Here is a 25377-nt window from a genome sequence, read left to right as displayed (position 1 = left end):
TGTTTGCTTTTTTTAAGTAGGCCCTAATCGTGAGTATTTCAGTTCAAAATAAAATTGGTTATAATTTCTTAAAATATTTAGGACGAACATGATTATTGCTGGCATCGCGGCTGGGCCTCACCACGGCAGGGCCCCAGAAAGTGTTCCCATATACGGGAGGCCCTGCATACTGAACATGTATTAGCAATGAATGATAGGTATAGAACGCCTGTTATAAAGCTTAGAGAGTGGCAGGCAGACAGCAGGCAGTTTATGAAGGGTGAGGTCACTCTGTTTGAGGATGTAGACATCCACAGAGGACCCATCTTAGATAAGTTGTTGGAGTCGACGTCAGAAGAGTTTGATGCTATGACTCAACAAGTTCTAAAACTTGTATTTGCTGGTTTAGTGAAAGTTTGCTGTAGGTTGGTAGCGGACCACTTGGAACATGGACGGTATGATGATGTGTCTGAAGATCAGTATCATGTCCTCAGATCAGTGCCCAAAACAAATGTTTCATGCGAGAGGGATTTTGGGATATTTGATTATTTGATTAGATCAAAGTTCAGGGCAAGTAAAATAGCATTAGAGGGTATGGTCATGTTTAAGCAGAATAGGTCCTGGAAATGGTTGTCAGGGTTAGATCCAGATAGAAGAGCTGAAGTTCTCGCCTCAGCTCGGACATCTGTGAAAGGAACCTATTTAGGTTTGTAGTCTTGCAATGGGTATGTAATATTCAGACTGTATTGGGTTAGTAGTCATTTGTTTGGTTTTAGCATTGGGTTGTCTGATCAAGTGGGCCTGTGCGGCACTGACAGACTTAGCTTTGCAGTGTGTCATTTAGCTATCGGTATGTAATATTCAGGCTTTGTGGTAGCTTGAGGATATTCATAATGGACCATTTTGAGATATGAGACAGAAGGGGGTGACTCCCTGTTAAGCCAAATGGTCTGCCATAATATCTGATAGCTGCATTGGGTAAGTAGTACTAGTATTTGTTTGGTTTTAGCATTGGGTTGTCTGATCAAGTGGGCCTGTGCGGCAAGGACAGACTTGGCTTTGCAATATTAAAACAGACAATGTCTATAAAAGTAGATACAGGTAGGATTAGAAGAAGTACAGTTTGGTGATATGAGACAGGGGGCCCTGTAATGGGGTGACTCCCTGTTAAGACAAACTGTCATAGTTAGTATAGAAGTAATAGATAAAAGTTGCTCCCCTGAACCTTCACCATTGATGCAGAGGTGCCCAATTGTCCTCTGAGAGCTATCAACCTGTAGGTTTTTTTCACAGGCAATGACTACATTTTGGACCATAGGTTTCATATCCCTATAAATAAAGTATATTATTTATAATACGATTAGTGTATACTTTTTGTCCATCATACACAAACAGACGTGTTCAAATCAAGGTATTTGAAAATAATGGGCAATGTCACAACAAGCACACACAAACACCCTGTTCAACGTTAAATACACCCCCAAGTGGCCAAAAAATTACATTACAGCAGTAATGCTAAACGTGACAAACATTCGCATATTTGTGGTCTCGATTTAACATAATTATTTATAGCGAAGTACTGGACACCGCATTAGCTCGCAATGCAATGTACAAAGAATGTAAGTCTGGATAAGAGCAGAGAATCTAATAAGAGCATCTGCTAAATGACAAATGTAAGTCATATTTCCCGCCCTGGCTAGAAGCAGAGCTCTATGACGTAGAACAATGGCGTTCTTAAAGGGAGCTTGACAGCTTCTCGGTGCCACAAAACTCAAGGTTTAAAGCGGTGGAACGTTTCAAAAAATGACCTAAAATCACGCCTAAAAACTGGATTTGTGAGAAAACTAAAAGAGGTAACTGAAATCTGACTTCGGATTAGTTTAAGTTACGTTGGGTTACATACGGAATTGAAAGAAAAACGGAGCAAAACTGATAGGAAATTTTTGGTCTGTCCTCCCTAGTAGCAAACAAATCAACGTTTTTACAGCAACCTATATTAAAATCTCACCACCTGGCTGTTTTCACAATAGTCATATCGTCAAAACATTTTCGCTCTTTCTGTTTTTTCGTGTAAAATTGAACTATAAAATTAGCTACGAAAATACTACTATGATGCTTTCTAGCATGGCTGCCGCCTAAAAGACCAGGCGGTCTCACGGACGACCCGCACTCGCTAAAATTGTTTGGGGGCGGTATTTTTCACTGTAATCCAAGCTCCAATTTACGAACTAGAAAGTGTCCATCACGTTGTATCCATGCGTCGTTGCTAACGTGTGTTGACGTGGTGACGTAGCTAGCACAGGTTACCCTTTGTCGACAAAAGGCACTTAGTCACCACAAAAACGTTGTAACCTCCTAAACTGTGCAACGGAACGTAAATCCCAATACAAGTGTAGCGGGGTCTCGTCGTGTTAAAATAGAAATACTTAGTTCATCATAAAGTTCGGGGCACCACCCTAATATTGGTTTAGGACATTAGGGAATCCTATATTTAACATGTAATAATCAGTTTCATCTTTAGGAATGAATTCGTTCTAAGTGTAGAGCCAATCAATAACATCAGTGAACACGCACGTCAAAATATCTTTACAATGAATTTATTCAAGTAAGGTAAACTGATCTTATGAACAAGTTAGATTATGGATTTGATATGAGTTATTGGTTTCAATGAACAGAATGAAATTGACTAACTTAAAGAAATACAGAAATGGTAAGTCAAGGATTACATCCTTACAAATCATAAACAGAGCTCACGCCAATGCCATGTCTGGGAGGAAAGAGCGTTAGCCATAGTTACGTTTGATCAGGGGTTGATCAATGAGGTTGAGGGCGGTTTGCGCCAAAGGTCCATTTGAAGAATCGGAGGTGAAAGCGCGGCTGCGCTGCCGGGTCATGTGGCTGAGTCTGGGGGATCTCAGTCAAGTCGCAATGATAATTGTGTTTTTGGTTTTCTGTTGAAACGTCCAGATAGTGTCGCGATCACTATAAAGTTTAATCTCAGGAGAAGCTTGGAGACGCCCTTTGGAACGCCAATCCCAATGGTGTTCATGCCATGGTTGGTTTCGCTGGAGTCCGACATTGATGGTCATCTCAGATATTTATACAGTTCAGAGTTCGAGGGAGGACCTGTCTGGGGTCAGACGTTAATTGGGGGAAGCTGGTTTGTCAACTCCCCCCTCCTTCCTTCACACCTACCAAAGGTGTGATCTGGTCTCTGGCTGGTTCAAAAGATCATTCAAATATTGTTCTGGACATCTTGGTACAGTTACAAAATATAGTTGAATGATTGTTTTATTAAGAGAGCTTTGTGTAGATACCAAGAATGACATGGTTATCTTTCAGGAAGAAGGAGTAGTTACTAGAATCAAGATTTCAGTGAACACAACATTAAAACAAAGTAACAAACATGACACAAATATTCCTCTCATAATTCTCCACCTTGTACTCTCGTGGTAAAGGTGAAGTCTGAAGAACTTTCCTCAAAAGTTCTGATTAAGGTATGTTCTTTGTTCAAATGCCACCAAAACGGATGCAAATGGTTGCTGGAGACGTGTTGTCTCAAGCACACCCTTTGAAGCTTGCAAGCTAGCAGGAGGGCTGAGATTGGGGAGGTCCTCCCACCCAATTCTATGGTTCCTTTGCATCAGCGTTTGGTGGGTAATCAGCATACTGAGGGTGTCACAAGGGCTGATTAGGTTTGTCTGATGTGATTGAATCACTCTTCAGGTGTGGCAAGATGTTGGCTCCGTGTGGTCTTGCTGACCTCACTACACAAGCAACGCAATCGCTAGCAAGACAAAACTTTTGACACCTACGTTGTCTATGTAGTCCAAATATTGCAGGATCCTTAGGGGGGCAAACATAAATAAAAATAATAAATATATATGTGAGATAACAATGGTTTGTGCTCGCAGAAGGCAAGCACACCCCAATAAGAATAAGTAGAAACCCTTTAGGTGGCCTCGGCGCTTTGCGGCTGGGCCATCAAATATAGCTGCAAGCAGTGATGCGGGTCCCTCCGCAAAATGGCGAAATATAAAAATGTACATTGTACAAGGTCAAAATTTGGACAACAAGAGAGCAAAACAACTTCATGTTTTGCCAACAACAATACGCTGAATGGGGATTTGAACTCATGATTACAAGGTTACAAGACAGTCTCTCTATCCTCTCTGCTACACACCAACTGTTAAGATATCACGAATAGAAAGGGCCAGTGGTGGCTGGTCAATAGAGGGTGCTAGGGCGCTGCCCTCCCTGTTGAAAAGTGTTTTTACATTTTAGTTTTTCACATAATATATTTTTCTAAACAATAACTACCGTATTTCTTCAAATAAACGCTGCGGCGATGACTCAAGACACCGGACTTCAGCCGTTCTCAAATTCTGTCAGATATTTTCTCCAAAATCCTTTTGAGGGGAGAACTTCAGTGGAGAAAATAAAAATAAAAGAGCTTGGCCCAGATCAACCTGACATCAAAATTACTCAACAGGCAAGCGAAAAGGGTAAATCCTACACAAGAGGCTTCTACCGCAATTGGTACAACAGAAAGGCCTGGCTAGCTGAATGCAGTCATGTCAATGCCTTATTTTGCTTCCCGTGCTTGCTTTTTAAAACATTCGGAACAGATACAGCATGGACTGTTACAGGAGTTTAGGACATGAAACATTGGAGATGCACATGGAGAATACGATCAAGCTAGCTGTAGGAGCCATTCATTTATTTTGGCTGAATACTAAGAGCTCCAAACAATGGTATAGATTTAAGTGAGCATATAAGGAGTATATTATTAATTACGTTCTGTTTAGTGTGTTTACCACTACATGAGTGTCCTTCTGCAGGAAACGCCTCCCTTTCCAATGAGGGAACCTACTTAAGGCGGTGCAGTGACCCTTGGCCGGGGGTGTGGCAGGCGTGTGCGGGAACAGTCTGACCGTGTCATCGGGCCAACGTGCGAACAGGGCGCACAACGTCAAGACAGAGGCAGTTTTACGTTTGTTTCATTTTTGATCATTTGATAAATAAATCCACTCATCAAGAGGAAAGAATAACCAGTTTCATTGTCTTCATTATACACGCGTCAAGACCACAGCACCTGCTACTCCAAGGAAGTGAACGGAGATAGGGAAAGTTTCATGGACTTAGACAACTCAAAAACTTAACCTGTTTCTACCAAAACAATGGTCAAAGACTTCGCAATGGATAAATGGATTTAATGGATTTCCGAATTAACTCCGCTTTGCACTGGATGCGTCAAACAAAGGTGAGCGTCTCGGCGGAGCTGACACAACCTTGATGGTCTGGAAAGTTGAAGGAAAGTGGCATAGTTTATGTCTCTACTGCAGGGCTCCAGACTAACTTTTTTTACTAGGAGCACAGTAGCCCCTGACTGAAAATTTTTGGAGCGCAAGCAGAACATTTAGGGGCACACCTTATATTGACCTACAATGCATTTATTAATGTAACTAGAGAGGATACAATTTAGTGGCAATTTTAGACCCTTTTTAGGAGTGCTCAAGCACCCCTAAATTTAATCTCAGTACCCCAAAAAATAATAGATTTTTTAAATATATTGTTTATTATCATTTGATGCTGGTAGCTCATGAAGAAAGGGACATCCTTAGTTTTTTCATTCAATATTTTGCATAATAATACAGAAATGTATCAATTGTTATCCAGTGAAATTAGGGATTTATATTAGCAAGAGGTTTTACGTTTAGCACTTTTGCAAGGCACCGTATTCATGTCACATTCTCATTGGGGGCTGAGCACCCATAAAGCTCTGATCCTAGAATCGCCCTATGGACAATTTCTGGGTAAATTGTGGGGTGTACCTGCGTCGGTTGCAGATTGGTCTTTTTTTTTTACTGTCATTTTCACAACTGATATACAGCAACGCACCATATACGCTTGAGTTTAATACATTATTTAATGTGACATTACGTACTGTACATGCAAGTCTTAGCTAAATGACTTAAATGTATGATGCACTTTTCGATCAGTCCTCCGACACCACAACACGATACTTGCTGAGTATAACAGCGCAACAGCTCAAACACAGGCAGGGATACAGTAGCAACGCTAGTGCTAAATAAGTATTTAGCTGCTAGGCTTCATGACGCCGGGTAAGAAGGGCTTGTGAAACTGCTCTCCAAAAGAACGAAGGGGAACCCATTTGTCTGGCAGATTAAGACGTTCGTAGGAACCTTGCAAAAAATAGCTTAAACTTTCCAAGACTTTTAGCTAGGTTTATAGGTACCTAGTGAAAAATAGCCTCAACTTTCCTAGACTTTAGCTACGGTACTAATGCAGAAGGAACACTGATATCGCTGTCTTACTACAACGTTGTATCTATGCGTCGTTGCTAACGTGTGCTGACATTGTGCACACCCAATGAATTCAAAATGTGTACTTCGCACATGCGCCAGTGTTTGAAAAAAATGCTCACTCTGTCTCAAAAACTGGTTGCAAAATACGACCATTTGGTCGCAGTCTGGAGCCCTGCTCTACTGGGGAAATAAGGCTAACATGGAAGGGCGTAATGGACGACTCTGACAAAAATCCAGAAAAAGAGCCAAGGCAAACTGAAATGAAATACGAAAAGAACTTGGAGAAAGAGGGTGTGCGTATGCGGGCTACAAGAGCCGGTAAATTGTCGCATCTAGCGCGGCGAATGAACATTATAAGGTCCCTGACGGCCGATAACAAATGCATTGATGAAATGAAGCTAAACGCCATAAAGTTGAATGAAAAGTTTAAGGAATTCAGAATCAGAATGGGATTTATTCGCCATGAAAGTTTGCACAGACAAGGAATTTGCTTTGGCAGGAAGGTGCATACAGTAAACATATAGGAATCTTAAATTTAAATATGTGGTCTAACTATACTAAGGATACATAAACTGGCAATACTAAGTGGAATACAATTAAAATAAAATATACAATAAAGTAGAATATAAGTTGCCAATTTACAATATAAAATACAATATAAAATACAAATATTACAGGAGTTGAGTGTAGTGCAAAAAGTAAAACGTTTTTAAGGACATTCAGTCAGTGTGAGCTTTGGCCTTGTTGAGGAGGCCAACAGCGGAAGGGAAGAAACTGTTTGTATGGCGTGAGGTTTTGGTCCTGATGGACCGCAGCCTTCTGCCAGAGGGGAGGGACTGAAACAGGGAATGTCCAGGGTGGGAGGAGTCAGCCACAATCTTCTTCGCCCGTCTCACGGTCCTCGAGGTGTGCAGGTCCTCGAGGGAAGGCAGATTGCAGCCAATCACCTTCTCTGCAGTGCGGATGATACGCTGCAGCCTGCTCTTGTCCTAGGCAGTGGCAGCAGCGTACCAGGTGGTGATGGAGGAGGTGAGGATGGACTCAATGATGGCTGTGTAGAAGTGCACCATCATTGTCTTTGGCAGGTTTAATTTCTTCAGCTGCCGCAGGAAGTACATCCTCTGTTGTACTTTCTTGGTGAGGGAGCTAATGTTCAGTTCCCACTTGAGGTCCTGGGAGAAGATAGTGCCCAGGAAGCGGAAGGACTCCACAGTGTTGACTGGGGAGTCACACAGGGTGATGGGGGTGAGTGGGGCTGTGTTCTTCCTGAAGTCCACAACCATCTCCACTGTCTTGAGAGCATTGAGCTTTAGGTTGTTCTGGCTGCACCAGGTCACCAGGTTATCTGCTTCCCACCTATAATCAGACTCGTCTCCACCAGAGATGAGCCCAATGAGGGTGGTGTCATCCGCAAACTTCAGGAGTTTCACAGACGGATGACTGGAGGTGCAGCTGTTGGTGTACAGGGAGAAGAGTAGAGGAGAAAGGACGCAGCCCTGGGGAGATCCAGTGCTGATGGACCGGGAATCAGAGACTTGTGTTCCCAGCTTAACGCACTGCTTCCTGTCAGACAGGAAGTCTGTGATCCACCTGCAGGTGGATTCAGGCACGTTCAGCTGGGAGAGCTTGTCCTGAAGCAGAGCGGGGATGATGGTATTAAAGGCAGAGCTAAAGTCCACAAACAGGATCCTGGCGTAGGATGCTGGGGAGTCCAGGTGCTGTAGGGTGAAGTGGAGGGCCATATTAACTGCATCGTCCACAGACCTGTTGGCTCTGTAGGCAAACTGCAGGAGGTCCAGTAGAGGGTTTGTGATGGCTTTAAGGTGTGCCAGCACCAGGCGCTCCAAAGACTTCATTACCACAGAGGTCAGGGCGACGGGTCTGTAGTCATTATGTCCAGTTGGCCTGGGCTTTTTGGGCATAGGGATGATGGTGGAGGACTTGAGACAGGCTGGCAAATGGCATGTCTCCAGGGAGGTGTTAAAGATGTTGGTAAACACCGGAGACAGCTGGTCAGCACAGTTCTTGAGGGTGGCTGGAGAGACAGAGTCCGGCCCAGCTGCTTTGCGGGGGTTCTGTCTCTTGAACAGTTTGTTCACTTCTCTCTCCTGACTGCAGAGGGTCGTCACTGTAGAGGGGGGAGGGGGGAGGCCTCACGGGTGGAAAGGAGTTGTACAGGACTGTCCAATTGTCTTTCAAAACGACAGTAGAACTCATTCTGGTCGTTGGCCAGGCGAGAGTCGTTAGTGGAGTGGGGGGCTCTGGGCTTGAAGTTGGTGATCTGCCTGAGCCCACTCCAGACAGAAGCAGAGTCGTTAGCAGAGAACTGGCGCTTCAGCCTCTCTGAGTACAGTCGTTTAGCCTCTCTCACCGCCTTGCTAAACTTGTTCTTCGACTCCTTGAAACTGTCCCTGTCCCCTCTCCTAAACGCGGCCTCTTTGTCCAGCCTCAGCCTTCTGAGTTTAGCTGTAAACCAGGGTTTGTCGTTGTTGTAGCTCACCCTGGTGCGTGTTGGTATACAGCAGTCCTCACAGAAGCTGATGTATGATGTCACAGCCTCTGTGAGCTCATCCAGACTATTGGATGCAGTCATGAACATATCCCAGTCAGAAGAGTCCAAGCACGACCGCAATTCCTCCATAGCCTCACTGGTCCACTGAATGTCCTCACAGCAGGCTTGCAGCGCTTAAGCTTCTGCCTGTATGCAGGAATCAGGTGAACCATGGCGTGGTCTGAGTGACCCAGTGCTGCTCGGGGAACCGCATGGTATGCTTTACTGATTGTAGAGTAGCAGTGATCCAAAGTGTTCCCTTCTCTGGTAGGGCATTTGATGAGTTGTCTGTATTTGGGGAGTTCTTGAGTGAGATTGCCTTTGTTAAAGTCGCCTAGCACAATAACCAAGGAATCCGGATTTTCATGCTCCACGCACAATATCTGGTTAGCGAGCACACGTTGAGCCTCGTTGGCGCTAGCCTGAGGGGGCATGTAGACGCCGACCAGTATGAACGAAGCAAACTCACGTGGCGAGTAAAAAGGTTTACAGTTAATAAAAAATGATTCCAGATCAGGAGAGCAGTGCTGCAGAATCACTGTCACATCTTAACACCAGCCACTGTTAATGTAAAAACAAATACCACCACCTTTCGTTTTGCCAGAGAGCACAGGGTCACGATCCACTCTCAGCAGTTTGAAACCTGCTAGCTGTAGTGCAGAGTCTGGTATCAGTTCACTCAGCCATGTCTCCGTAAAGCACAAAACGGAAGATGAATGAAAGTCTCTGTTTTTCCACACCAGTAGCTGAAGTTCATCCAGTTTGTTGCTCAGTGAACGCACGTTGGAGAGAAATATCCCCGGTAGCGCTGTACGTGCCCCACGCCAACGGAGTCGCACCAGTGCACCGGCTTGTTTGCCTCTTCTACGGCGCTTCGCTGCTAGGACAAAGCCGAGGGCGGCTTTGACTATCCCTTACGGAAGGAAAATATATTGCAGTATATTGGAAAATATGATGTAATATATTAGGCAATATATGTCCATATATGGGATTTAATAATTATATTGTACGGAAATACATGGGATAATGTGTTGATGATAAATATATTACTAATATATTATAAACTATAATATATATATTCATGTAATATATTGCAATATATTGCAGAATACATATATCCCCGGTAGCGCTGTACGTGCCCCACGCCAACGGAGTCGCACCAGTGCACCGGCTTGTTTGCCTCTTCTACGGCGCTTCGCTGCTAGGACAAAGCCGAGGGCGGCTTTGACTATCCCTTACGGAAGGAAAATATATTGCAGTATATTGGAAAATATGATGTAATATATTAGGCAATATATGTCCATATATGGGATTTAATAATTATATTGTACGGAAATACATGGGATAATGTGTTGATGATAAATATATTACTAATATATTATAAACTATAATATATATATTCATGTAATATATTGCAATATATTGCAGAATACAGCAATGATTGCCGTTTTCCATATATTGCAACATATTCAACATGAATATATAATATATGTGTTTCTATATCCCCAAATATATGCAATTTTATATCTATAAATACCACCATAATGTATTCCGATTTATATGGGAAAATGTATTTGTAATATATGTAAATATATAGTGTCACATGTATGTTTAATATATGGTAGAATATATTTGAATTATATGTAAAAAATATAGCTGCAAGCAGCAATGGCGAATTCCTCCAAAATGGCAAAATACTGTAAAAATTGACATAATAGATAATTACACTGGGATTACCCAGAAAACTAGAAACTGTTGTAGCAGAGAGTCCACAGACAAAGCATGGTACCTTCCCCTAGCCCCGACGAGGAAAGGGCGTTTACCGCTTTGTCCTTATCTCCCAGAGTAGGAGCTTCAAATTCCTGACCCAGCATGGGGTCAGGAACAGAGACCACATGGTCTCTGTGTACCAGACAAAGGATTACAAGGAAGAACTTTCTGTTGTGGATTTACAAACATTCTCAAGGACTACATGGCATGGACACTAATTCAATGACAGTAGTCGATGTGTTATGATGTGTGTTTTTCTCATTTACCTAGAACGTTGTTTAATTGATGTTTGATTATAACTCCCCTTCAGATATAGTTAAATCAGTCAATCTTGGTATCAAAATAATTGTATCATACTAACAAAACCAGTTATGAATGTTGTATTGTGGTATTCTGAAGTTTAAGCATCCCATGGACTTTTGAGATAACGGAACTCAGAAAATAAAAGCCACTTCACACCTCTGGGCAGATCCCAGGATGACGCCCAGGTGGAAGTAACTGACCAATGAGAGAGGTCACCTTCACAGAAATACCCCGTTATTTGGGGTATATAACCCCCAAACATACAATCCCCCCCGCTCGTTCGTAGGATTAAACTGAGGTGAACGCGTCACTCTCTAACCTATTCCTCTTAACCTGCACATTCACTGAGCGCCCGGAACTTTGACGAGAGATTCCGTTTTCTATTCGTTGGACATAACAAACCATTGACTCCGTTCTTCAAACCGACAAAAGTAACTGCGATTTGTTATATTTCTTACTTGTGACATATTGGCACGTTGTGATTGAATTGTTGATTTTGATTGTATTTCACAAATGATTTAACTTAATCATCGTTAGGTCAGTTTCCATTGATCGTCCATTGTTACTATAGAAGCCTCTTCCTCTCTACCTCTTCCTCAACTTCTCCCCCTCCTCCTTCACACGCGCTCTACGCAACCATTGTGTTGGGCGCTCCCATTAGAATTTAGGCCTACTGTACTGCTTTAGCCCTACTAACCCATAACTTATCTGGTATGTGTTCACTATAATTACATTCTCTTAAATAAATCATTGTGTATAATACTCGCTTTTCTCTCATGTTATATGATCTGCTCTACTTTCATAGAATTCCCTACTTGAGATTAGACTGATTATTACGAGTGCTATTATTCCATATTATTAAATAAGGTTCCTCTGCTCCTTTCACAAATCAGAGGTGGTGCCCCCAAGAACTACTATATTTTAGTATAAACTAAGTATTGCTAATCTTAACCGTGCAAACCACGTTACACTGTTTTGTAAAAAAAAAAACGCCATTGTTTGGAGTTGAAACTGGAGCCCTTCGATTGCCAGCATAACCTCTCATCCAAATGAGCCATTCCAAGATCTAGATTTTGCCATGTTCAGTTACTCAATAACAAAATAAGACGTTTCTCCTATGACAATCGTAGTCACATTTGGTCCAAGCTCAAACAGCTCTAATTCAGGCATATATAAATAAATGTCAATCTTATGTTTTTGGGGGCAAATTTTCACTTAGCAGGTGGTACTGTTTGATTCAGGATTCCATTTGAAATACTGCCGTTGACAACCTTATTGGAATACCTTGTAGATGGCTGAGCGGTTAGGGAATCAGACTATTAATCAGAAGGTTGCCGGTTTGATTCCCGGAAGTGCAGAAATGAAGCTGTGTCCTTGGGCAAGGCAATTCACCCTACTTGCCTCAGGGTATGTCCCTGTACTTACTGTAACTTACTGTAAGTCACTGGATAAGATTGTCTGCGAAATGACTAAATGTAAATATCACCATATATGTCTGTACATTGTATGCGCATGTTCTCATATATGTACACATGCATTGTACAATATATATTTCCATATAATTTTACATATTTAAAATATATTCTACCATATATGAAGCATACATGTAAAACTATATCTTTACAAAAATTACCCATACATTTTCCCATATAAAGCGGCATACATTATGGTGGTTATTTATGAATACATAATTGCATATATTTTGGGATATATAACCACATATTATATATTCATGTTCCATATATTGCAATATATGGAAAACGGCAATCATTGCTGTATTCTGCAATATATTGCAATATATTACATGAATATATATTATAGTTTATAATATATTAGTAATATATTTATCATCAATATATTGTCCCATGTATTTCCATATATAATATATTGGTCAATGTAGTGGAAAATAATATATTAACAATATATTAAAATGTATTTCAAATCATATATTGGTAAATATATTTTCTTTCCGTAAGGGATAATTCCCACTAATTCTGCTGGAAATAAATCCACAGGAGTTGTAGTCCTGATGTTTAGAAGTTCTTCTCTTGTTAGAGAACCCCGGAAATCTTGGCAGAACACTGAATTATAAGACAAAACAAGACAAAACAGAGCGCACCTAGCTACCGTGGCTGCCTTCGTCGGCGCCATCTTGAAACCTTTCAAGCCTCAAACTTTCAAGCTTCGTACCTCAAAACTTTGAGTGAATGGGATTGGGAAGCGGATACAGAGAGTTGGTACGAGCCTAGAGTGACGCAAATGAGTGCCTTTCTTTCAAATGTGACAAAGTGGGTTGCTGCGGCTGAAAACCCTGACCCTGGCAGCCAGATTCCAGCTATTACAACTGACCATACTTCTTATCCTGACTTCAACACAGACTTCCCTGATGATAGTGCTTCTGTTACATCCTCCAAGAGTAGCGCTTCGGTTACCTCGTCCAAGGGCAGCCAACGATCCACGGCTTCAGTGCGTATCGTGGTGGAGGCAGAGCGTGCAGCGCTGCTGGCCAAGGCTGCTCGGTTGCAAGAAAAGCATGCTTTAGAAAAGGAGCAACTCCTTTACCTAACCTGCAGCAAGAGTCTGCAAACCTTTCCAGCATTCTTAAGAGGCAGAATGAATTGACTAAAATTCTTGTCAAACAGCAGGTTCTTTCTACTTTACCCCAAGGGAATCTTTCACCCTTTGATGGAGACATCCTCCAGTACAAGTCTTTCATTCATTCCTTTGAGCACGCAATTGAGAGAAAAACTGATGATAGTCAAGACCGTTTACAATTTCTTATTCAATACACCAAAGGACAAGCGCAGGAGCTGGTTATAAGCTGTCAGCATAAGGAACCCAAACAGGGGCTATCAAAAAGCAAAGGCATTATTAAAGGAGCACTTTGGAAACTAATACAGGTTTTCTTGTGCCTACATGGAGAAAGCTCTTTGCTGGTCATCCATGAAATCTGAAGACCCAAAAGCTTTACGCGACTTTGCGTTGTTCCTTAGAACGTGTTGCAATACCATGGAAGAACTGGAGTACCTGGAAGAATTGGATACTATCTCCAATATGAAGAACATTGTTCTAAAACTGTCTGAAAAATTATATCAAGCATTGCACAGTCAGTCGGTGAACACGTTTAAGAAAGTTTATTTCTTGCGGCCAGCCCACAAGGAGACAAAAACATCACACGCCATTGTGCTACAAAGTTTGTCTGCTAGCATGTTGTGCTAGCTAACTATTTAAGCAGCCCCGCTCTTTACATTCATTGGTTAAGACATGGCATGCAAATGTTCCATGGCTTTCCTTCACTGGCTCCGTGCATAGACCTGGCGCGCGTGTGTGCGTGCGTGTTTACGACATCAACCCTGATTGAAACACAACAGGATCTCCTGATGTCGTAAAAGCTCCTTCATAAAGGTGTCAAGCAGATGGTCTCCAGACCTTGTGTCTCCACCTTAGTCCTTGTCACACAGCATCTCATTAAAACAAACAAACCCCCAACATCTTCTAGTCTTTAACAAATGCTCACCCTTCCCAGGGTGATAAGAAAGCCCAGAGTCTAGTCTGGGGGCTCTGTTATCTGCTGACAAAGAATGCTAAACATCTGTATTATTCAGTATAAAACATCACATTCTTAATTTCTCCAACAAAAACTCCCATATAAACTTAGAGAAAAGTGGCGTAAAGTGAGAATGGTCAGTCTAGTTTCATTTATTGAGAAACAAGTCAGTATCATGTCAGACCCAATATATGGCAACATACAAGACTTGACTGATAGCCCAAGTTAACGTTGAAACCCAAGTCAAAGGGAACTTTCGCCACCAATTTGAATACGAAACCACAGCAGGAACCTAAAGACCGAGATCACAACCCGGACAGAAACCCAGCTAGCCTGTGTCTGTTCTGCAAAGAGGATCATGAACTGAAAGCTTGCCCTAAACTTGAGAAGAAGGTACACAAGGAAAAAATCCAATTTCTAAAACAGACTGGAATCTGTTTTGTTTGCTTAGTGAAGGCTGGGCATGTGAGAATAGATTGCAAAGGGCGTCTAAGTTGCTCCATATGCGAGAAAGGTCAACCAACTGTTCTGCACATCAAGTCAGAGCAGTCATCAGTGAAAGCCCCTATCAGTAGTGCGCAGATGTCGCTCAGAGGTGATGAGCATTCTGGGGCCGGTAACAAACAGAGCAGCAGTGAGCGCATGCTTTCCATAGTGCCAGTGAAAGTGAAACACTCCAAAGGAAGCAAGGTGATACACACATACGCCTTTCTGGATTCTGGGAGTTCTGCAACCTTCTGGACAAAGAACCTCATCGACAAGCTTAACATAGTAGGGAGAAAAACCAACATCTTGCTCCAAACCATGTCCCAAGAAAAGTCGGTGAGCTCAGAGTCACAGGCTTGGAGGTCTCTGCTATAGACCGAAACACCTTTATGGCGCTGCCTGAGGTTTACACCCAAAGAAGCATGCCAGTAGACACAAGTAGCATTCCCACTAGTAAAGATCTGTCTAGTTTTACTTACCTTAGAGAGGTGAGCATTCCCAGAATCAAAGCCAACGTCGAATTGTTGATTGGCAGCAATAATCCAAAGGCTCTAGAACCATGGGAAGTGGTCAACAGCAAAGGACATGGACCATACGCGGTAAAGACCGTGCTAGGATGGACTGTCAATGGCCCGCTGAACGGAAGCCACAAGACCGGGTGTACTCATGTGACTGCAAATAGAACATCCATAGGAAACTTAGAAGAGCTGTTGCTGCAGCAATGCAGTCATGACTTCAACAAAAGCAAAGACAAAGTCTCAAGAATGAAATGTCTCAGGAGGACAAAAAATTCATGACGATAGCAGAAGAATCAGTCAGTCTGCTAAACGGCCTTTACACTTTGGACTCACCTTTCAGGAGAAAAGATGTCATCATGCCAGACAACCACCAGGTGGCAGAGCAGCAATTGTCTAGTCTTAAAAAGAAATTCCAAAGGAACGAATCATTTAGAGCTGAATACGCAGAATTCCTCACAGACGTCACCAGTAAAGGACATTTAGAAGTGATACCACATGATGAGTTGAAAAGGTGTGACGGTAAAGTCTGGTACATCCCACATCACGGCGTAGACCACCCCAAGAAAGGTACCTTGAGGGTGGTCTTCAACTGTGGTGCAACATACCAAGGCACATCTTTAAATTCAGAACTCCTGCAAGGTCCAGACTTAACATGCTCTCTCTTTGGTGTTCTTACCTAATTCCGCCAGGAGCCTGTTGCGGTGATGACCGATATTCAGACAATGTTCCACCAAGTCAAAGTGTCAAAGAGCGACATTGACTTCTTGAGGTTCCTTTGGTGGCCTAACGGCGACACGGATAGGCCTCCAAGTGAGCATCGCATGTTGGTGCACCTCTTTGGAGTGGTTTCGTCCCCAAGTTGTGCAAATTTCGCACTTAGACTGCTAAGGACAACAAGAACATGTTCAGTCCTAGCATAACAAGCACGATTGAGAACAACTTCTACGTTGATGACTGTCTAAAGTCCCTCTCATCGGAACAGGAAGCTGTGCAGCTGGTCAAGGAGCTTACGTCTCTCTGCCAAAAAGGTGGATTCCGTTTAACCAAGTGGGCGAGCAACAGCTGACCTGTCCTTATGCACATCCCGAAGGAGGACAGCGCCCATGAGGTCAGGGACCTGGACCTAGACAGAGACAAATTACCATCAGAAAGAGCCCTTGGTTTGCTATGGAGTGTCGAGGATGACCTGTTCAAGTTTAACATCATTGTGAAAGAGAAGCCTCACACACGAAGAAACATGTTATCCATGGTCAACTCAATCTACGATCCCTTAGGAATCTTTTGCCCTGTCAAATTATCTGCAAAGTTGCTGCTAAGGGGGCTCTGTTGGAGCAAACATGACTGGGACAGCAGGATACCTCAAGCCACATCTGACAAGTGGAGAAGATGGACTGAGGATCTAGGTGTGCTAGAGAACCTTGAGGTGCCTCGGTGTGTGAAACCCCCTGGTTTTGGACAAGTCAAACAGGCCGAGCTGCACCACTTTTCCGATGCCAGTGACAATGGATATGGCACAGTGAGTTACCTCAGGATGACTGCAGACCATAATGTCACACACATTTCTTTCATGCTTGGTAAAGCAAGAGTGGCTCCTCTGAAACAGATGACCATTTCTTGCATGGAACTGGCAGCTGCAGTGCTGGCAGTTAAAGTGGATACGATGCTGAGAAAGGAGGTGGACTTCAAACTCAGTCAGTCAACCTTTTGGACTGATAGTCAGTCTGTTTTAAAATACATAGCAAATGAGCAGACAAGATTCCACACCTTTGTGGCCAACAGGATTTCAGTTATAAGAGACAACACAGACGTACACCAGTGGAGGTTTATAGGAACTAAACTGAACCCAGCCAATATGGCGTCGAGAGGCATGAGTGCAAACAACCTGGTGAAGTTCAAAGAATGGATCCAAGGACCAGAGTTTGTGTGGGGGACGGAAGAGGAATGGCCTCATTCCTCCAGCTCCATGGAATCCCTCTCACTCCCTCAGGATGATCCAGAGGTGAAAAGGAGCACAAACGTGTTCAGTGTTGTCACAAAAGAAAAGGATAATTCAACAAACCAGCTGCTAGAACACTTCTCTGGTTGGCAAAGGTTAAAAAGAGCAGTAGCATGGTATTTGAAGTTGAAAGACACTCTTCAATCACTTGTAAACAAAAAGACATCATCGCCAGTCTGGAAACAAGACCTCAAACAAGAATCCAGAGCAAGCTGATATATGACCAAATGCAAGCCTTTAAGAAAACACTGGGAAAATGTTCCATAAGTCTGGAGGATCTGTCAAAAGCAGAAAAGGCAATAATTGTGTTTTGCCAAAGACAGAGATATCCAGATGAGGTGGCACAGCTAAAGAAGGTAACTCCAATTGGAAAAGCTTTAAACAGGCAAAGCAACATCTACAAGCTTGATCCGGTGCTTGATGAAGAAGTCCTGCGAGTAGGGGGAAGATTGAATAAGTTAGCAATGCCTGATGAGGCCAAGCGAACAATGATTCTGCCAAAAGATCAACACATCTGCACTCTTCTGCTTCGTCACATACATGAGAACCTTGGGCATGCCGTCAGAAACCACATCCTCTCAACATTCCGACAAAAGTATTGGATTGTTAACGCCAACTCCGCGGCCCGTAAGGTCCTAACAAAATGCGTTATCTGTAATCGCACAAGGGGCAGGATGGGAAAGCAGAAGATGAAGGACCTCCACAAGGAGAGACTAAGAGCAGATCTTCCACCATTCAGTAACGTTGGGGTAGACTACTTTGGCCCTTTGAGGTAAAAAGAGGAAGAAGTCTTGTGAAACTATATGGTGTTTTATTAACGTGCATGTCAAGCAGAGCCATACACCTGGAAATGGCTCACTCCATGGACACTGACTCCTGACATCCTCCTTTTAAAAACTCATCCTGTTCTCCCACCTGGATTGTTCCAGAAGTCCGACCTGTACACTAAAAGACGTTGGAAACAAGTTCAGTACTTGGCTGACTGGTTTTGGAAAAGATAGACCTTTGAGTACTTACCGTTGTTGCAAGAGAGACAGAAATTGCTCACTGTGAAGAGAGGAGTCCAGAAAGGAGATGTCGTCAATGGTGGTCGACAGCACAGCTCCAGCACAGGATCCTGGACTCTGGGAAGAATACTTGAAGTCCATCCTGGGTCACAGGGTCTAACAAGAACTGTTGCTCTTAAGACCAGGTCTGGAGTTTTGATAAGACCAGTGTCAAAAACGTGCCTGCTCCTAGAAACTTCAGTGTTCACCGAATGAAGACCAAGGCATGGCATGGTTGGACGTAGAGACAAGTGAACTTTCTGTGTTCTCATTTTGTAACATTTGGTTATGTAACGAAATTATGTTTAAAGTACGGCTCCTTACGCAGTGTTTCTGTTAGTAATTGGTGCCTATTCACACAATTAGGGGCCGGTGTGTAGGAGCCATTCATTTTATTTTGACTAAATACTAAAAGCTCCAAACAATGGTATAGATTTAAGTGAGCATATTATTAATTACGTCCTGTTTAGTGTGTTTACCACTGCATGAGTGTCCTTCTGCAGGAAACGCCTCCATTTCCAATGAGGGAACCTACTGTTTACGTTCCTGTCGCGCCCGCGGTACAGAAATGCTGCGCCCCCCTCCCTCAGTGAGGACGCACTCAATTCTAAAAACTATAATTTTTAGACTGCTACACATATGATACATCATTGGAAAGCTACGATTCTTGTGCTTCCATTGAAATAAACAAATTCAAGTTCAACTCGCAACAGCAAGTACCGTCAACGTCTTTGTCCGGTGACCGTTCCTTCAACAATGCCAGAGAAAAAAGTTCTACTTACCTACCATTACTTCGGAATGTTCCAGGTATGCACACAACTCATCAAAACCTCATCTGCTTACATTCCCAAAGGTCCAAAGTATCTAACTATGTCGGGTAGTTGTTTTTTCAGTCTCTCACGCACTATTGCTCATAAGAGGAGATGTGGGTCGAGTACAAACGTCGGGGTAGTCTTAAAATGGCCGCTACACTCTGCCCTTTCGATTGACACCTTGACTTGAAAATAAAAGTCGATTGCGCAATATGGTTGACAGAATCAGTGTCTTTGTGTGCCAATCCTGGGAATCAGATATGCTGTTTAGGCTTTTTTAGGCACATTTAACAGGAATCGGCGGTGCAGTGACCCTTGGCCGGGGTGTGGCAGGCGTGTGCGGAAACAGTCTTTGACCGTGTCATCGGGTCAACGTGCGGACAGGGCGCACCACGCCAAGACAAAGGGGCAGTTTTACGTTTGTTAAATTTTTGATCATTTGATAAACAAATCCACTCATCAAGAGGAAAGAATAACCAGTTTCATTGTCTTCATTACACACGCATCAGACTACAGCACCTGCTACTCCAAGGAAGCGAACGGAGATGGGAAAGTTTAATGGACTTAGACAACACAAGAAACCCGAAAACTTAACCCGTTTCTACCACTACACTAGCCATGCTAGGCAGAGTCAATATCGCTAAGCACAAAGGTCACCGGTAATAGTTGTGTTGTGTTTTCTAATATTACCAGGGAGAGTGGCACAAGTGCCCAGATGTCTGTGGTTTTCAATATTTCTGAACTGAGTGTAATGATAATATTAATTACATAATTACAATTTCACAGAGCACTTGTATCCTGCTGTTTGTGTTCAATTGTATTAGGATGGTTACTGAGTTGACTGAATATTTCACAGCCCCACCTAGAATAATTTTCACCAGCCGCCACTGGAAAGGGAGTATTAGCTTTGGTCAGTTTTGGGACAAAGGTTAAGAAACGGTTGACATTTCAAGGTAAAATTGCATGAAATTGCGCATGGTACATCAGAAAGATGTCATCTTGAAGCCAGTAAGGTTTGAAAACCATCAATCAATCCATGTGATTTATTGACACAAAGATATTGAGGCAATGTGGACATTTACATAAATACACCGCTTTCAGCCATTTTGTATCGCTTTTCTTAACCCATTTCACCCTATATAAAGACATCTACCCGCACACTATCCCCATCCATGCTGTTCCCTCCATGTCTCCATGGAGGTGTTGAAGATGTTGAACACCGGAGACAGCTAATCAGCACAGTGCTTAAGGGTGGCAGGAGAGACAGCGCCTGGCCCAGCTGCTTCACTGCAAATTGTTCTGTGCTTGCCAAGATTTAAAATCTTAGTTCTGGAAATATAATATTTATTATCTTATTTCAAAGATGATTTACTTGTTTATATCTTTTAATTTATGGTATGGTATATTAAACTGACCAGGAATATGTATTTTATGACTTAATTAGTCAGGAAATCTTAAAATTGGGTAATTTACTGGTAAAACAAGCTACATTATATAAATTACCAATTGTACCCTTCTCTTTCACATAAAAAAAACTTGATACAAGATTTTGTGAAACAATCTCAAGCTCAATTGCTTTATTTAAGTAGGCTTTTTTTCAATACATTGCTCAACATGCTGAAAATTGCCTATTACAAAAGTATGCAGGTCTACAGTATGGAAAAGAGATCCTCTGACCTCAACAACAACTTATGATACATTAATATCCACAAGCCCATTTCTATGTGCAATAATATCACAAAGATTATATTTTATTGGCACAAACACACTGTCTTTGAAACTAATAGAAAAGTATGAAGTGTAATCAATAAGCACAAAATTTGCGTTGGTTCTGCCTCTTGAACAGTCTGTTACTTCAGGCCTCTGTGTGTTCCCTGGTGACCCCTGAACCTAGGACCTAGTAAGAACCACTACCCCATGTCCCCACAGGTAAAGTTGAATAGTAAGGAAACTATTGACAAGATACTGAAGGCTGGTGTCCTGGTACATACTGTGGCACATTAAACACCCTTATCCTTCCTGTGAACAATTCCATTATCGACAGACCCTTCCACCACTTTGTTAGCATCCCTGCCACCATGATATGCTTTAGTTAAAAGATAGTTATATATGCGTTATATATCACTAGCAAAAGCATCACAGTATCACCTTACATTCACCTAAGATGGAAAACAATACACACACATAGATAAACATCATTTTTTTGTGATTCACCCTCCATCTTCAACCATATTCTCCAGGATCTTACAGGGTTGGAGTTGCCTAACAACGCCATTCTCGTGAAGTACATTGATGAGCTTTAAATTTATTCTGAAAACCATGAGTCATGTCAAGCAGGCTTGTTAGCCCAATTGACAGTCCTACCTGACAAAATACATAAAGTAGCCAATACAAAGATACAGTGGTATCAGGAGGAGGTAATGTTCCTAGGTATGTTGATTAGCCATAACACTAAACGCAAGACCCTAGATAAGATATCAGAAACCCAAAACATGCCAAAACTACAGGAAAAAAATAAACCAGTTGTTTCAAGGGTGTTGCAAAATTTACAGTAGAATGTTGGTCTGTGATTGGTCTGTGACATTGCTCACACTAGATTATTTTAGGGAGACCGCCATCTCCCTCCTTCCAATATCTGGAAGTAGTAAGTACAGATTTGTCTGAATATGTTAGGGCTCTAACATTTTCTTTGAGGTCTCTGAATGCCATTGTTTACCAGACATGGGAGAAAGGCATACCTGTTGACCCAGCATCCAATTCATCCCAGGTGACCAGTACGTTAAGGTGATCCAACGAACATGGTACCAACCTTGATGGACAGTTCCTCAACGGGTGAACCTGGCCACCCCATCTGCCATCAAGATTGAAGGCCAAAGTGGGTGGACCCACTTGGCACACTTTTCATCACCCCTGATGAACGCAGAAGAAGACTCAATCCTGATCCTGCCCCTGTTCCTGAGGTCAACACCACCCTGGATCCCCGAACCACCACTAAAAAACCCTCCCCTTGTTGTAACCCCCAAACAGACTACTGTTGTATGATCCTTTCGACCAAGTACATATGTGAGGATTCTGGGAATCCTCAAGAGGGGACTCATAAAATGTATCTTACAGTGTTACACAAATAGACTCCTTGTTTGTCGAAGTCCAGAGACCGCGATTACTTTATTACTTTTATACTATTTGGAATGCTCTGAATATAATAAACATCAATTAAACAATACCCTTCTGTATTGGCTCATTAGAACATGGAACATCAGGGCCATTTGTAGGAGCCCTATCTAAAGCCTAAACAATGCTACCTAGCACCATGAATGCAGCGTCTTCTGTCTGTGCTTCCAAAGGCAATGTTGATGGCACCTCCTAACATTTCTTATGGGAGTAAAACTTGCCATACTGTGATACTATTTTAACTGCCCTTCATTACTGTATTCTTTGTGCAGTCCTCTGAGATGCTCAACTTGAGTGTATCAGACACCTGCACCTTAACATATATACATTACAAATACGTTGATTTTGTCTTGAACTTATGCTTGGCAATTCACTTTATTGACTTGGTACTTTCACAGCAATTGGGTACCATCTAATACGTCATCAAGGGCTTACTTGATGTTAGCCTGTTGATGCTTAGCCTATTTAATTTAACAACTTTCGGAATGACAAGACAGTGGATAATATGTCCAAAATATCGAACTGGTTGAGAATGTGTATTTTGGTTTTATGTAGGCTATTGTATTATTGTAACATTGGGACTTTCAAGTGTCGATTGGAAGGTTACGCAAGGGCAGTAGCGCATGTAAACCAAGAGTTGCATTTGATAAATCAATAGGCGGCCTATCTACTACAACTAGCCTGACAGATCATTTAGAATAGCCTATGTTTTTTTCCCTACTGCATTGTGCACAGGACTTCTTCGTGAATGCATCTTTCAAAGATGTAATCCCATCCCCCCTAATGATCTATAGAAATGGGTCTGGAAACATCTTTGCACAAAAGGTACAAGCACTGTTGCTTACATCTGTATGTGTCAGCTTGCAAGATTAATACAATTCAAGAAAGACAACTCTGAATTGTGAGCCTTTCCTAGAGACAAATATCCACCACAGGATAGGCAGGTATTGGAAAAAGACAAGAACATTATAAGAGTTTATTTACACTTCATGCATCAGGAGTTTCACCTTCTCCCCTCTGGTATTCATTTTAGAATTCCTATAAGCAAAATAAATCTGTTTATATACGAATTGATCTGCTCAACTATACAGCTTAAAAATTCTAGGTAATGTTAGTAGGAATAAATATAAAGGTTTTATGTATTAATGGGTCATTATCAGGCTTATGACCCATTCATTATAATCAGGTGTGTTGGAGCAGGGAAACATCTAAAACATGCAGGCCAGGGGGTCCCGAGTATCAGGTTTGGGAAACACTGAACTAGGCCAGATGAGATGCCATTAGGGTTGGGTATCGAAACCCGGTTCTACGAAACCGGTAGGAATCAGACCGGATTAAAACGCAAACTTCGGTTCCTCGTTCCGATTACACTTAATGTGCCAACTGAAATATTTCCCCTCTGTCGCTCCACATGGGAAAACAAAAACCCATGCTTGTCATCTACAAGTGTGTTCCAAATGCAACACAAGAACACACAATGAGTAACTTTACTTACACGACACTGGTCTCTGTGGGACTATTACCATCGTATGTAGCGGTTGAAAGGTTGATCAAATGGCATAGACATTACAGTGTGGTTCAGTAAGAAAGAGAGAAATGTGTGTAAACATGTTATCTGCAAAATGCACAGAGGAAAGCTGGAACAAGCCTACAGTATAGTTTAGATGAGACTAAAGAAGAGTGCCAGGCATAGCTCTAAATAAATGTGTCCTGAAGAATCTTATCCCAGGCAACTTTTAATCTGCAAATATATGTCATCTCACCGTCATGGTTAGGGTTCCCCAGCGTCCAAGGCTCATCTGAGTCAAAGTGTGTGTCGCCCCCAATCCCAGGTCCAGGGAAGTAGGCGTGGGCCAGGAAGCCGCCCTCACCATCAAAGGGTGAGCTGTCTCCATGGAAACCTGAGGCAAAGATAATAGTGATGTCCACATCCTTCTTGGTCCGTTCTAGGTCGCTGTAGGGCATGGCCTCGAAGCGCAATGGTGTCACATTCTGCCACACCTTGAATGCCCGCCGGATGGCGTTATGGGTCTCTTCTGCACCCACTTTTGGAGTCACATTCTTTATGCTGTGGAATGATCAGATCAGATAAATAAGCATAACATTAACATAAGTTCCTGTGACAGACCACATTCCACACAATACACATTTAACAAAAACACACAGCATAGCAAACATGACATATCATACTTAACAAAACTAAAGTACCATACTGTCGCAGAGAAATGTCCTTATCCATACCATTCTTCATCACCATTATGGACTATAATTACATCCTTATCAGATCCCAGTACTTGAATATCTTTCTTTTCAAGACCCATTATTTTCTTTAAGTAGAAAAAGAGGTGAATTTGTATTTGATGTGTTTGTGTATGTATAAGATACACAAAGCAAGCTGATTTCACTCCTGCTGAGAGCAGTGCTTCAGGTGTTGAGGATTGCCTTAAGATTTTTTTTGTTATCTTAATTAAGGATTATCAACAACCCACTTCTTCCCAAGAGCACCATGTCTGCCACTCTTCAAATACTTCACGCTTAAATAAGGAGGAAAAAGGCGTTTTGAAAATAATTCTTGGTTTTCTTCTACATTGTTGTCCGACAGATTTGAGCTGTTTCCCTCTTCCAAACCCACTTGGTTCAAATTAATTGGTTGTTTTTGGTTGGGGTTAAATATTGGCCAAACAACCAAATAAATTCCCCTATGGTTTAAGGAAGATGGGAAACTGAACAGTGTAATAACATGAACCAAATAAGGCCAATAGAATTGCAGTTATTTGACTCTATGGGTTAAATCAGAGCAAGAATGGTCAAAGTAAGGTTAAATGAAATACGCATTTAATAACACTGCAAATGAATAAAATCAATTACA

At 42.2% G+C, this 25377-nt stretch overlaps 1 protein-coding gene across 3 annotated transcripts in view; it reads right to left on the bottom strand.

The window, feature by feature from the left end:
- The window catches only part of mmp16a (matrix metallopeptidase 16a (membrane-inserted)), a 203394-nt gene that overhangs the window by 106210 nt on the left and 71807 nt on the right, over positions 1–25377 (bottom strand). For all 3 annotated transcript variants that reach the window (XM_084702673.1, XM_084702674.1, XM_084702675.1), the window contains one exon: positions 24272–24576. In XM_084702673.1, coding sequence (XP_084558799.1) covers positions 24272–24576 — 305 coding nt within the window. The remainder of the gene's footprint in view (positions 1–24271; positions 24577–25377) is intronic.

Source organism: Hypomesus nipponensis, chromosome 8, assembly GCF_054491055.1.
Source record: "Hypomesus nipponensis isolate SF chromosome 8, ASM5449105v1, whole genome shotgun sequence".
Taxonomy (NCBI): Eukaryota; Metazoa; Chordata; class Actinopteri; order Osmeriformes; family Osmeridae; genus Hypomesus; species Hypomesus nipponensis.
The sequence above is the reverse complement of the archived record's forward strand: the minus strand, read 5'-3'. Positions and strand labels throughout refer to the sequence as shown.